The sequence below is a fragment of the Pseudophryne corroboree genome, chromosome 6, assembly GCF_028390025.1.
Source record: "Pseudophryne corroboree isolate aPseCor3 chromosome 6, aPseCor3.hap2, whole genome shotgun sequence".
Taxonomy (NCBI): domain Eukaryota; kingdom Metazoa; phylum Chordata; class Amphibia; order Anura; family Myobatrachidae; genus Pseudophryne; species Pseudophryne corroboree.
The window spans coordinates 310,389,390-310,403,398 of record NC_086449.1 but is presented as its reverse complement, the minus strand read 5'-3'; the positions used below and the strand labels follow the sequence as shown (position 1 = coordinate 310,403,398).

Genomic DNA, 14,009 nt, shown 5'->3' with positions numbered 1-14,009 from the left:
GTGGGGGCACGTCTTCGACTTTTCAGCCACATCTGGGTTCACTCACAGGTGGATCCCTGGGCAATAGAAATTGTTTCTCAGGGTTACAAGCTGGAATTCGAAGAGGTGCCTCCTCGCCGGTTTTTCAAATCGGCCTGCCGGCTTCTCCCCAAGAAAGGGAGTTAATGTTAAATGCAATTCACAAATTGTATCTTCAACAGGTGGTGGTCAAGGTTCCCCTACTTCAACAAGGGAGGGGATATTACTCAACCCTGTTTGTAGTCCCGAAACCAAACGGTTCGGTCAGACCCATTTTAAATTTAAAATCCCTGAACCTATACTTGAAAAGGTTCAAGTTCAAGATGGAATCGCTCAGAGCGCTCATCGTCAGCCTCGAAGGGGGGGATTTTATGGTATCCCTGGACATAAAGGATGCATACCTTCATGTTCCCATATATCCACCTCATCAGGCGTACCTGAGATTTGCGGTACAGGATTGTCATTACCAATTTCAGACGTTGCCGTTTGGGCTTTCCACGGCCCCGAGGATTTTCACCAAGGTAATGGCGGAAATGATGGTGCTCCTGCGCAAGCAGGGTGTCACAATTATCCCGTACTTGAACGATCTCCTCATAAAGGCGAGATCAAGAAAGCAGTTGCTGAGCAGCTTGTCACTTTCACTGTTACAGCTACAAGGCTGGATTCTCAATATCTCGAAGTCGCAGCTGGTTCCTTCGACTCGTCTGACCTTCTTGGGCATGATTCTGGATACGGACCAGAAAAGGGTTTATCTTCCAATAGAAAAGGCTCAGGAACTCATGACCCTGGTCAGGAACCTATTGAAGCCAAAAAAGGTGTCAGTGCATCACTGCATTCGTGTCCTGGGAAAGATGGTGGCATCGTACGAGGCCATTCCCTTCGGCAGGTTCCATGCGAGGACCTTCCAATGGGACCTACTGGACAAATTCATCAGTTGATCGCCCTGTCCCCCAGGGCCAGGGTATCTCTCCTGTGGTGGCTGCAGAGTGCTCATCTTCTAGAGGGCCACAGGTTCGGCATTCAGGACTGGGTTCTGGTGGCAACAGACGCGAGCCCCCGAGGTTGGGGAGCAGTCACACAGGGAAGAAACTTCCAAGGGCTTTGGACAAGTCAAGAGGCTTGTCTTCACATCAACGTCCTGGAGCTGAGGGCCATATACAACGCCCTTCATCAAGCGGAGACCTTACTTCGCGACCTACCAGTTCTGATTCAGTCAGACAACATCACCGTGGTGGCTCATGTAAACCGCCAAGGCGGCACAAGGAGCAGAGTGGCGATGGCGGAAGCCACCAGGATTCTGCGCTGGGCGGAAAATCATGTAAGCGCACTGTCAGCAGTGTTCATTCCGGGAGTGGACAACTTGGAAACTGACTTTCTCAGCAGGCACGACCTGCATCCAGGAGAGTGGGGACTTCATCACTAAGTCTTTGCACAGATTGCAAGTCAGTGGGGACTGCCCCAGATAGACATGATGGCGTCCCGCCTCAACAAAAAGCTACAGAGGTATTGCGCCAGGTCAAGAGACCCTCAGGCGGTGGCTGTGGACGCCCTAGTGACACCGTGGGTGTTCCAGTCGGTCTATGTATTTCCTCCTCTTCCTCTCATCCCAAAGGTGTTGAGAATAACAAGAAAAAGAGGAGTACAGACAATTCTCATTGTTCCAGATTGGCCACGAAGGGCCTGGTATCCGGATCTGCAGGAGATGCTCACAGAAGATCCGTGGCCTCTTCCTCTAAGGCAGGACCTGTTGCAACAGGGGCCCTGTTTGTTCCAAGACTTACCGCGGCTGCGTTTGACGGCATGGCGGTTGAACGCCGGATCCTAGCGGAAAAGGGCATTCCGGATGAGGTCATTCCTACTCTGATAAAGGCTAGGAAGGACGTGACAGCTAAACATTATCACCGTATATGGCGAAAGTATGTTTCTTGGTGTGAGGCCAGGAATGCTCCTACGGAAGAATTCCATCTGGGCCGTTTCCTTCACTTCCTACAAACTGGAGTGAATTTGGGCCTAAAATTAGGCTCCATTAAGGTTCATATTTCGGCCTTATCCATTTTCTTTCAGAAAGAATTAGCTTCTCTTCCAGAAGTACAGACTTTTGTGAAGGGAGTGCTGCATATTCAACCTCCTTTTGTACCTCCAGTGGCGCCTTGGGACCTGAATGTGGTGTTGAGTTTCCTTAAGTCGCACTGGTTTGAACCACTTAAAACGGTGGAGTAAAAATATCTCACTTGGAATGTGGTCATGTTGATAGCCTTGGCTTCGGCTAGGCGAGTGTCTGAATTGGCGGCTTTGTCTCATAAAAGCCCCTATCTGGTTTTCCATATGGATAGAGTGGAATTGCGGACCCGTCCTCAATTTTTGCCTAAGGTGGTGTCATCTTTTCATATGAACCAACCTATTGTGGTGCCTGTGGCTACGCGAGACTTGGAGGATTCCGAGTCCCTTGATGTGGTCAGGGCTTTGAAAATTTACGTGGCCAGAACGGCTAGAGTCAGAAAAACAGAAGCACTGTTTGTCCTGTATGCAGCCAACAAGGTTGGCGCTCCTGCTTCAAAGCACACTATTGCTCGCTGGATCTGTAACACGATTCAGCAGACTTATTCTACTGCTGGATTGCCGTTACCAAAATCGGTCAAGGCCCATTCCACTAGGAAGGTGGGCTCTTCTTGGGCGGCTGCCCAAGGGGTCTCGGCACTACAGCTGTGCCGAGCTGCTACTTGGTCAGGTTCAAACACCTTTGCAAAATTCTATAAGTTTGATACCCTGGCTGAGGAGGACATCCTGTTTGCTCAATCGGTGCTGCAGAGTCATCCGCACTCTCCAGCCCGTTTGGGAGCTTTGGTATAATCCCCATAGTCCTTACGGAGTCCCCAGCATCCTCTAGGACGTAAGAGAAAATAAGATTTTAAACCTACCGGTAAATCTTTCTCTCGTAGTCCGTAGAGGATGCTGGGCGCCCGTCCAAGTGCGGACTACTTCTGCAAGACTTGTATATAGTTTTGCTTACTAAAGGTTTATGTTATAGTTTCATCGGTCTCGGACTGATGCTATGTTGTTTTTCATACTGTTAACTGGTTAGTATATCACAAGTTATACGGTGTGAATGGTGTGGGCTGGTATGAATCTTGCCCTTGGATTAACAAAAATCCTTTCCTCGTACTGTCCGTCTCCTCTGGGCACAGTTTCTCTAACTGAGGTCTGGAGGAGGGGCATAGAGGGAGGAGCCAGTGCACACCCATACCTAAAGTTCTTTCTTAAAGTGCCCATGTCTCCTGCGGAGCCCTTCTATCCCCATGGTCCTTACGGAGTCCCCAGCATCGTCTACGGACTACGAGAAAAAGATTTACTGGTAGGTTTAAAATCTTATTTTTCCAGGTCACCAGGCAGATGCACATTCGTATTCATTACTCACTAACACATTTTAAAAGTTCCACAGGTGGAACTAATTAATTTACTTGTGATTCTGTGGGGATCCCTGAAAACATGAACTCTTTGGGGTCCTGAGGACCCAGTTTGAGAACTTATGATCTACCTTAAAGGGGAACATTTTGTGTTCTATTCCAGAAGTAATAGTGTAGAGACATTTTTCAATTTTAAATGTCATGAAAAACTGTGGAATTCTTCTTTTTCTTCTTTTCCTCCTTCTTCTTCATCATACATCTGACTGATCTTGATGCAAATATGATCTTGTTATTAGGAAAGACCATTGATAGAGTTGATAGAACATTAATCACATTGGGCCATTTTGCAGTTGATTTCATAAGAATCAGGGAATGTGATTTCTCCCACTCAACAAATCCAAGACTCCTCATTCTATAGAAACGACTTTTCTGTCTGTTGTGCACATATTTTTCTGTTCACTTCCAAGCTGTTCTTTGCTTTAAATGCCATGGCTAATTTGGGTTAAATTAGTGCTTAAAAAGTTGTAGAAGCTGCAGTGAACACAAATTTTATTTATAATTGAATTTTAATGGTGCACCCAGAGAAGAGTCTTAGGGCGGGACTTGCATATGTTGGGGGTAAAAAAATCCTTCTATCTATTAGTGAAACTCCAATTGTTTGGTTCTTAGGGAACATTGCTGTATGGGTGACATGTAATAGCCTGCGAGATGCAGGCATTGACCCACTTTTGGTGTCTACCCTTTTTCTTTTAATCATCAATAATTTAAAAGGCAAAACCAACCTGGTTGTCCAAGACCATTAAGTAGATTAGCCGTCACTGTTTGCCTGGTAATGCCCTGGTTTTTACATTCTTAGTTCCTCAAAAACTCTGCCCAGGACACCTAGGGGCAGATTTCATTATACGCAGTAAAATCTTAAGGGGGGTACTCACAGAGCGATATTCTAAGCAATCTGACTAGATTGCTTAGAATTTGAGCATTATCGCTCCGTGTGTACCCCTACAGCGATAGCGATGCGCAGCCCCGCGCATCGCTATCGCTGGTGCTAGATTGGCCTGCATGCAGACCAATCTAGCGGGTCGCTCACTTCACCCGCTGGGTGAAATGAGCGCCCCGTCTCCCCCCGCATGCCCCCGCATGCTCCCCCCATCTCCCCCCGCTGTGCTGAGCGGCGGGAGAGATGTGTGCTGAACGGTTCGCTCAGCACACATCTCTCCCGCATCGGCCTGTCTATATGGGCCTTAAGTTTACTGAGGCTTGAATTAACGGTTTTATTGCTCTGTAATTTTGCTTACCACATTTATGTGCGCTCCTGCTTAATGCACAATTCCAGTAGAAGAGGCTTATCTTGGCATTTGTGTGGTAGTTCTGGGTGGTAATACTCAAGATAAGTGTGGGGGAAAATGAGGAAATCTGCCTGTGCCTCAAAAAAGTGCAAACCAATATTAGATAACAGTATAAGAGTCTATTAGTGGCCAAAAGCAAAGTATTTGGAGTTCTTAAAGGTGTCAAATGGCTGATATTTCCCCATTTATTAATAACAGTGACATATTGTAGAAAGCAATTGTGTTTCAGCAAATTACTATTACTAAGCCTTGGAGAGAGATAAAGTGGAGAGAAATAAAGTACCAGCCAATCATCCCCTGTTATGTTACAGGCTGTGTTTGAAAAATGATAGGAGCTGATTGGTTGGCACTTTATCTCTCTCCACTTTATCTCCTTCCAGGGCTTGAGGCCCGTATTCATGGGCAGATGTGGGGAGAGATGTGTGCTGAGCGGAGGGGAGGGGGGGTGGGGCAGTCGCTCATTTCACCCAGTGGCAGCGGTGCAAGTATGCGGGTACGCTCGGGTACGGAGTACCCTTAAGAATTTGGCAGCGGGTACGCAGTACCACCTGCCACACACTTTGCCATCACCACAATTATAATGTGCCACAAAGTAACCAGATCATGGTGCTTGGCAGCATGACGGCTCCTTCCACTTTGTCAGGGTTACTGGGAGTGCGACAGTGGCTGTATTTTCCTGTTATAATGGAGGCATTCGTATATATTGTTATTAAATCGGGGGCTTTACTATATATTTTTATTATACTGGAGGTATCACTATATATTTCTACTATACTGGATGCATTACTATATATTTTTAGCCTTGCCTCCAGATTCCCCCCAAAAAGGGGCTGTGTCATGTGGCCCCTCCATTCATGTCATGAAGCCACTCCCACTAGCAGTATGTGGCCACGCCCCTCACAACACATGGTTACGCCCATTTTTCGGCACTCAGTACCACTAAGAAAATATTTCTACTTGCACCACTGCCCAGCGGGTGAAATGAGCGACCTGCTGTATTGAGCCTGCATGCAGGCCAATCTAGCACCAGCGATAGCGCCGCGCATCACTATAGCTGTGAGGGGTACACACAGAGAGATCATGCATAAAATCTAAGAAATCTAGTCAGATTGCTTAGATTTTAAGAGGAGATCGCTCCATGAGTACCCCCCTTTAGTATATAGATCCTTAACTCTCTAGATAAATATGAGGTGAAAAATAATGCCTTAAAAACACCTGTCCCATCAATACAACACCCCCATATACCTGTCCATCATCTTTTAACCCATTATTCTGCATTTCGCAGAATATCACCCCAAAAATGACATGTCATTGTTTGGCAAATTAAGATAACTAAAACTTCTGAGTGTCTAAATAATAATTAGAATGTGTGTCCCAGGGGTTCTGAACCAAGTTCCGTCATTTGTACCTTAAAATACGGATTTTCCCTACTTTTCACCTGCTCAGGGGTTGCAAATAAACAGCTGTGTAAAATCCTATAGAGTTAATTTATGTGGCTAATTGAATAGCAAACAATTCGTGCCCAGGTGCGTTCTGTTGCATTTACCCGCGTTAATTCAGGTAAATGGGTAATCTTGGCTAATTGAATTCCCCCCATAAATTCTGGTTTTCTTCAAAGTGTGTTAAAGGAAATGGTATTTTTGTGTTGTGTAAAAGAATTCAGCTAGGAATATAGCACTTTGTTGTGGCTACTATAATTTACATTGTAAGAGAATATGTGTTTTGGTAAATTCAGTTCATAATAAGGTAAGCCCAAAAAGGTAAATCCATTATTTGAAAACTTCAAACATTTCACTTTTTATTTCTTTATAACTTTAAATAACTTTGATCTTTTAAATTACAAATTAAAATTTCATTAAACTATTTTTTTCCCCTGTTGATTATCACATTTTAGAATTCTGAAGGAGATTCACAGACGTTGACAGAAGTGGATCTTTTTATATCAACACAGAGGATTAAAGTTTTAAATGCTGATACACAGGTAGGTTTGCATAAACTAATTCTTTTCTTTAGGAAAAAGTAATAACAATATAAAATGTGTGATCATCATGGAAATGAGTGGTTAGTACATTCTCCCAATATTCAGACTGTCCTTTTCTTCCAACTTTTTTATGTTGACAGTATTGAAATGTCAACAAAGATCATGTTGACACCTGTGAAATTACAACATTCTGCATGGAATGGCAGCAGAGGGTTAGGTGAGACAAGGGGGTCTATTTATTAAGCCTTAGATGGAGATAAAGTGGATGGAGATAAAGTACGAGCCAATCAGCTCCTAATTGTCATTTTTTAAACCCAGCCTGTGACATGGTAGTTAGGAGTCGATTGGCTGGTACTTTATCTCCATCCACTTTATCTCCGTTCAAGGCTTAGTAAATAGACCAGGAGGTTAAGGTTAGGCTAAAGGAGGGGGAGGTTTAATGGTTAGCCAAAAGGTCTAGATATAGTTTGCAATAGTAAGGTCTAGATATAGCTTGTTCACATAAATGTGACCGACAGCTGGAGACAGATGCATATGTGGCAGTCAGCAGGAGCAACTCTTGCTTGACTCTTTGCGCAAAATATCCACTGATAATGATGATGATGATGATGATGATGATGATGAACGGCAGCTACTAACTGCTAATTGTGTCTGAAGTCTGAACCCACTGGCGTATCTGTCATGGGTGCAGTGTGTGCAGTGCACAAGGGCCTCTAAATCCATAGGGGGCCCACACTGCACACACTGAACCCATTTCTTCTATATACTTACCTTTCTGGTGTCCTGGTGTGGGTCCCCTCCTCTCCCGAGTCCCGGAGCCGGCATCCGCAGCAGCGCTGTTAGTGCTCTGTCTGAGCACTAGAGACTCTGGCACAGTTCCAGAGGCTACAGCGCATGCACAGGATTTATCAACAAGCAGAAAAGTCATTTGTTAACTATTATTTTTTGTCACTGCAAATTGCAGCAATTGAATTGTTTTCATTAGCTGTAGTATTTATAAAAATATCTCTTTGTGGACAGTGGCTCTGTCCCGAAGAGTACAGTAGAAAGGAAAGTGATAGATGAATTCAGACCCAGCTTGCCTACTGCCTATGCGTGGTCATCTTGTTGTACATGTGCAGAGCAGCCTATAAAAAGATTTCAGGCTATTCTTTCTTGCTAACACAGATGTTTAGCAAGCTATAAAGAATAGAAGATATTTTTTTTTTATCCCGGGCAAAAGAAACTACAAAGTTCTAGATAATAAATGTGTGCAGATCAATCAATCCAACACACATAAGAAAAATGATTTTCCTGACCACCTAATGACACCTGTCCAGCCGCACATAGATTGACCTATATTACATATAGAGAATTGGAAGTCACGGTATCTCTTCAAATGAGGGTTACAACTAGAGATGAGCGGGTTCGGTTCCTCGGAATCCGAACCCGCCCGAACTTCATGTTTTTTTTCACGGGTCCGAGCGACTCGGATCTTCCCGCCTTGCTCGGTTAACCCGAGCGCGCCCGAACGTCATCATGACGCTGTCGGATTCTCGCGAGGCTCGGATTCTATCGCGAGACTCGGATTCTATATAAGGAGCCGCGCGTCGCCGCCATTTTCACTCGTGCATTGAGATTGATAGGGAGAGGACGTGTCTGGCGTCCTCTCCATTAGAATAGAGATAGATTAGATAGAGAGAGAGAGATTGTGCAGAGTCGCAGACAGAGTTAGTTTACCACAGTCAGTGACCAGTGCAGTTGCTAGTTAACTTTTATTTAATATAATATATCCGTTCACTTCTCTCTGCTATATCCGTTCTCTGCCTGAAAAAAAAAACGATACACAGCACAGTCAGTCACACAGTGTGACTCAGTCTGTGTGCACTCAGCTCAGCCCAGTGTGCTGCACAGTCATCAATGTATAAATTAAAAGCTTATAATTAATTGTGGGGGAGACTGGGGAGCACTGCAGGTTGTTAGCAGGAGCCAGGAGTACAATTATATTAATTAACAGTGCACACTTTTGCTGCAGGAGTGGTGACCAGTGCCTGACCACCAGTATAGTATTGTTGTATACTACTAATATCTCTTTAAATATCAACCAGTCTATATTAGCAGCAGACACAGTACAGTGCGGTAGTTCACGGCTGTGGCTACCTCTGTGTCGGCACACGGCAGGCAGTCCGTCCGACCAGAATTGTATTATTTATTATTATATACCTACCACCTAACCGTGGTTTTTTTTTCATTCTTTATACCGTCATAGTGTCATCCTAATTGTTACGAGTATACTACTATCTCTTTATCAACCAGTGTACAGTGCGGTAGTTCACGGCTGTGGCTACCTCTGTGTCGGCACACGGCAGGCAGTCCGTCCGACCAGAATTGTATTATTTATTATTATATACCTACCACCTAACCGTGGTTTTTTTTTCATTCTTTATACCGTCATAGTGTCATCCTAATTGTTACGAGTATACTACTATCTCTTTATCAACCAGTGTACAGTGCGGTAGTTCACGGCTGTGGCTACCTCTGTGTCGGCACACGGCAGGCAGTCCGTCCGACCAGAATTGTATTATTTATTATTATATACCTACCACCTAACCGTGGTTTTTTTTTCATTCTTTATACCGTCATAGTGTCATCCTAATTGTTACGAGTATACTACTATCTCTTTATCAACCAGTGTACAGTGCGGTAGTTCACGGCTGTGGCTACCTCTGTGTCGGCACACGGCAGGCAGTCCGTCCGACCAGAATTGTATTATTTATTATTATATACCTACCACCTAACCGTGGTTTTTTTTTTCATTCTTTATACCGTCATAGTGTCATCCTAATTGTTACGAGTATACTACTATCTCTTTATCAACCAGTGTACAGTGCGGTAGTTCACGGCTGTGGCTACCTCTGTGTCGGCACACGGCAGGCAGTCCGTCCGACCAGAATTGTATTATTTATTATTATATACCTACCACCTAACCGTGGTTTTTTTTTCATTCTTTATACCGTCATAGTGTCATCCTAATTGTTACGAGTATACTACTATCTCTTTATCAACCAGTGTACAGTGCGGTAGTTCACGGCTGTGGCTACCTCTGTGTCGGCACACGGCAGGCAGTCCGTCCGACCAGAATTGTATTATTTATTATTATATACCTACCACCTAACCGTGGTTTTTTTTTCATTCTTTATACCGTCATAGTGTCATCCTAATTGTTACGAGTATACTACTATCTCTTTATCAACCAGTGTACAGTGCGGTAGTTCACGGCTGTGGCTACCTCTGTGTCGGCACACGGCAGGCAGTCCGTCCGACCAGAATTGTATTATTTATTATTATATACCTACCACCTAACCGTGGTTTTTTTTTCATTCTTTATACCGTCATAGTGTCATCCTAATTGTTACGAGTATACTACTATCTCTTTATCAACCAGTGTACAGTGCGGTAGTTCACGGCTGTGGCTACCTCTGTGTCAGCACACGGCAGGCAGTCCGTCCGACCAGAATTGTATTATTTATTATTATATACCTACCACCTAACCGTGGTTTTTTTTTCATTCTTTATACCGTCATAGTGTCATCCTAATTGTTACGAGTATACTACTATCTCTTTATCAACCAGTGTACAGTGCGGTAGTTCACGGCTGTGGCTACCTCTGTGTCGGCACACGGCAGGCAGTCCGTCCGACCAGAATTGTATTATTTATTATTATATACCTACCACCTAACCGTGGTTTTTTTTTCATTCTTTATACCGTCATAGTGTCATCCTAATTGTTACGAGTATACTACTATCTCTTTATCAACCAGTGTACAGTGCGGTAGTTCACGGCTGTGGCTACCTCTGTGTCGGCACACGGCAGGCAGTCCGTCCGACCAGAATTGTATTATTTATTATTATATACCTACCACCTAACCGTGGTTTTTTTTTCATTCTTTATACCGTCATAGTGTCATCCTAATTGTTACGAGTATACTACTATCTCTTTATCAACCAGTGTACAGTGCGGTAGTTCACGGCTGTGGCTACCTCTGTGTCGGCACACGGCAGGCAGTCCGTCCGACCAGAATTGTATTATTTATTATTATATACCTACCACCTAACCGTGGTTTTTTTTTCATTCTTTATACCGTCATAGTGTCATCCTAATTGTTACGAGTATACTACTATCTCTTTATCAACCAGTGTACAGTGCGGTAGTTCACGGCTGTGGCTACCTCTGTGTCGGCACACGGCAGGCAGTCCGTCCGACCAGAATTGTATTATTTATTATTATATACCTACCACCTAACCGTGGTTTTTTTTTTCATTCTTTATACCGTCATAGTGTCATCCTAATTGTTACGAGTATACTACTATCTCTTTATCAACCAGTGTACAGTGCGGTAGTTCACGGCTGTGGCTACCTCTGTGTCGGCACACGGCAGGCAGTCCGTCCGACCAGAATTGTATTATTTATTATTATATACCTACCACCTAACCGTGGTTTTTTTTCCATTCTTTATACCGTCATAGTGTCATCCTAATTGTTACGAGTATACTACTATCTCTTTATCAACCAGTGTACAGTGCGGTAGTTCACGGCTGTGGCTACCTCTGTGTCGGCACACGGCAGGCAGTCCGTCCGACCAGAATTGTATTATTTATTATTATATACCTACCACCTAACCGTGGTTTTTTTTTCATTCTTTATACCGTCATAGTGTCATCCTAATTGTTACGAGTATACTACTATCTCTTTATCAACCAGTGTACAGTGCGGTAGTTCACGGCTGTGGCTACCTCTGTGTCGGCACACGGCAGGCAGTCCGTCCGACCAGAATTGTATTATTTATTATTATATACCTACCACCTAACCGTGGTTTTTTTTTTCATTCTTTATACCGTCATAGTGTCATCCTAATTGTTACGAGTATACTACTATCTCTTTATCAACCAGTGTATAGTGCGGTAGTTCACGGCTGTGGCTACCTCTGTGTCGGCACACGGCAGGCAGTCCGTCCGACCAGAATTGTATTATTTATTATTATATACCTACCACCTAACCGTGGTTTTTTTTTCATTCTTTATACCGTCATAGTGTCATCCTAATTGTTACGAGTATACTACTATCTCTTTATCAACCAGTGTACAGTGCGGTAGTTCACGGCTGTGGCTACCTCTGTGTCGGCACACGGCAGGCAGTCCGTCCGACCAGAATTGTATTATTTATTATTATATACCTACCACCTAACCGTGGTTTTTTTTTTCATTCTTTATACCGTCATAGTGTCATCCTAATTGTTACGAGTATACTACTATCTCTTTATCAACCAGTGTACAGTGCGGTAGTTCACGGCTGTGGCTACCTCTGTGTCGGCACACGGCAGGCAGTCCGTCCGACCAGAATTGTATTATTTATTATTATATACCTACCACCTAACCGTGGTTTTTTTTCATTCTTTATACCGTCATAGTGTCATCCTAATTGTTACGAGTATACTACTATCTCTTTATCAACCAGTGTACAGTGCGGTAGTTCACGGCTGTGGCTACCTCTGTGTCGGCAGTCGGCAGGCAGTCCGTCCATCCATAATTGTATTATTATTATAATATATACCACCTAACCGTGGTTTTTTTATACCACCTAACCGTGGCAGTCCGTCCATAATTGTATACTAGTATCCAATCCATCCATCTCCATTGTTTACCTGAGGTGCCTTTTAGTTCTGCCTATAAAATATGGAGAACAAAAAAGTTGAGGTTCCAAAATTAGGGAAAGATCAAGATCCACTTCCACCTCGTGCTGAAGCTGCTGCCACTAGTCATGGCCGAGACGATGAAATGCCAGCAACGTCGTCTGCCAAGGCCGATGCCCAATGTCATAGTACAGAGCATGTCAAATCCAAAACACCAAATATCAGTAAAAAAAGGACTCCAAAACCTAAAATAAAATTGTCGGAGGAGAAGCGTAAACTTGCCAATATGCCATTTACCACACGGAGTGGCAAGGAACGGCTGAGGCCCTGGCCTATGTTCATGGCTAGTGGTTCAGCTTCACATGAGGATGGAAGCACTCAGCCTCTCGCTAGAAAACTGAAAAGACTCAAGCTGGCAAAAGCACCGCAAAGAACTGTGCGTTCTTTGAAATCCCAAATCCACAAGGAGAGTCCAATTGTGTCGTTTGCGATGCCTGACCTTCCCAACACTGGACGTGAAGAGCATGCGCCTTCCACTATTTGCATGCCCCCTGCAAGTGCTGGAAGGAGCACCCGCAGTCCAGTTCCTGATAGTCAGATTGAAGATGTCAGTGTTGAAGTACACCAGGATGAGGAGGATATGGGTGTTGCTGGCGCTGGGGAGGAAATTGACCAGGAGGATTCTGATGGTGAGGTGGTTTGTTTAAGTCAGGCACCCGGGGAGACACCTGTTGTCCGTGGGAGGAATATGGCCGTTGACATGCCAGGTGAAAATACCAAAAAAATCAGCTCTTCGGTGTGGAGGTATTTCACCACAAATGCGGACAACAGGTGTCAAGCCGTGTGTTCCCTTTGTCAAGCTGTAATAAGTAGGGGTAAGGACGTTAACCACCTCGGAACATCCTCCCTTATACGTCACCTGCAGCGCATTCATAATAAGTCAGTGACAAGTTCAAAAACTTTGGGTGACAGCGGAAGCAGTCCACTGACCAGTAAATCCCTTCCTCTTGTAACCAAGCTCACGCAAACCACCCCACCAACTCCCTCAGTGTCAATTTCCTCCTTCCCCAGGAATGCCAATAGTCCTGCAGGCCATGTCACTGGCAAGTCTGACGAGTCCTCTCCTGCCTGGGATTCCTCCGATGCATCCTTGCGTGTAACGCCTACTGCTGCTGGCGCTGCTGTTGTTGCCGCTGGGAGTCGATGGTCATCCCAGAGGGGAAGTCGTAAGCCCACTTGTACTACTTCCAGTAAGCAATTGACTGTTCAACAGTCCTTTGCGAGGAAGATGAAATATCACAGCAGTCATCCTACTGCAAAGCGGATAACTGAGGCCTTGGCATCCTGGGTGGTGAGAAACGTGGTTCCGGTATCCATCATTACTGCAGAGCCAACTAGAGACTTGTTGGAGGTACTGTGTCCCCGGTACCAAATACCATCTAGGTTCCATTTCTCTAGGCAGGCGATACCGAAAATGTACACAGACCTCAGAAAAAGAGTCACCAGTGTCCTAAAAAATGCAGCTGTACCCAATGTCCACTTAACCACGGACATGTGGACAAGTGGAGCAGGGCAGGGTCAGGACTATATG

The 14,009-nt window shown here is 44.6% G+C and overlaps 1 protein-coding gene across 6 annotated transcripts in view; it reads left to right on the top strand.

The window, feature by feature from the left end:
• APBA2 (amyloid beta precursor protein binding family A member 2) overlaps positions 1-14,009 on the top strand; it is a 645,362-nt gene that overhangs the window by 496,963 nt on the left and 134,390 nt on the right. For all 6 annotated transcript variants that reach the window (XM_063926236.1, XM_063926237.1, XM_063926233.1 and 3 more), the window contains one exon: positions 6,663-6,749. In XM_063926236.1, coding sequence (XP_063782306.1) covers positions 6,663-6,749 — 87 coding nt within the window. The remainder of the gene's footprint in view (positions 1-6,662; positions 6,750-14,009) is intronic.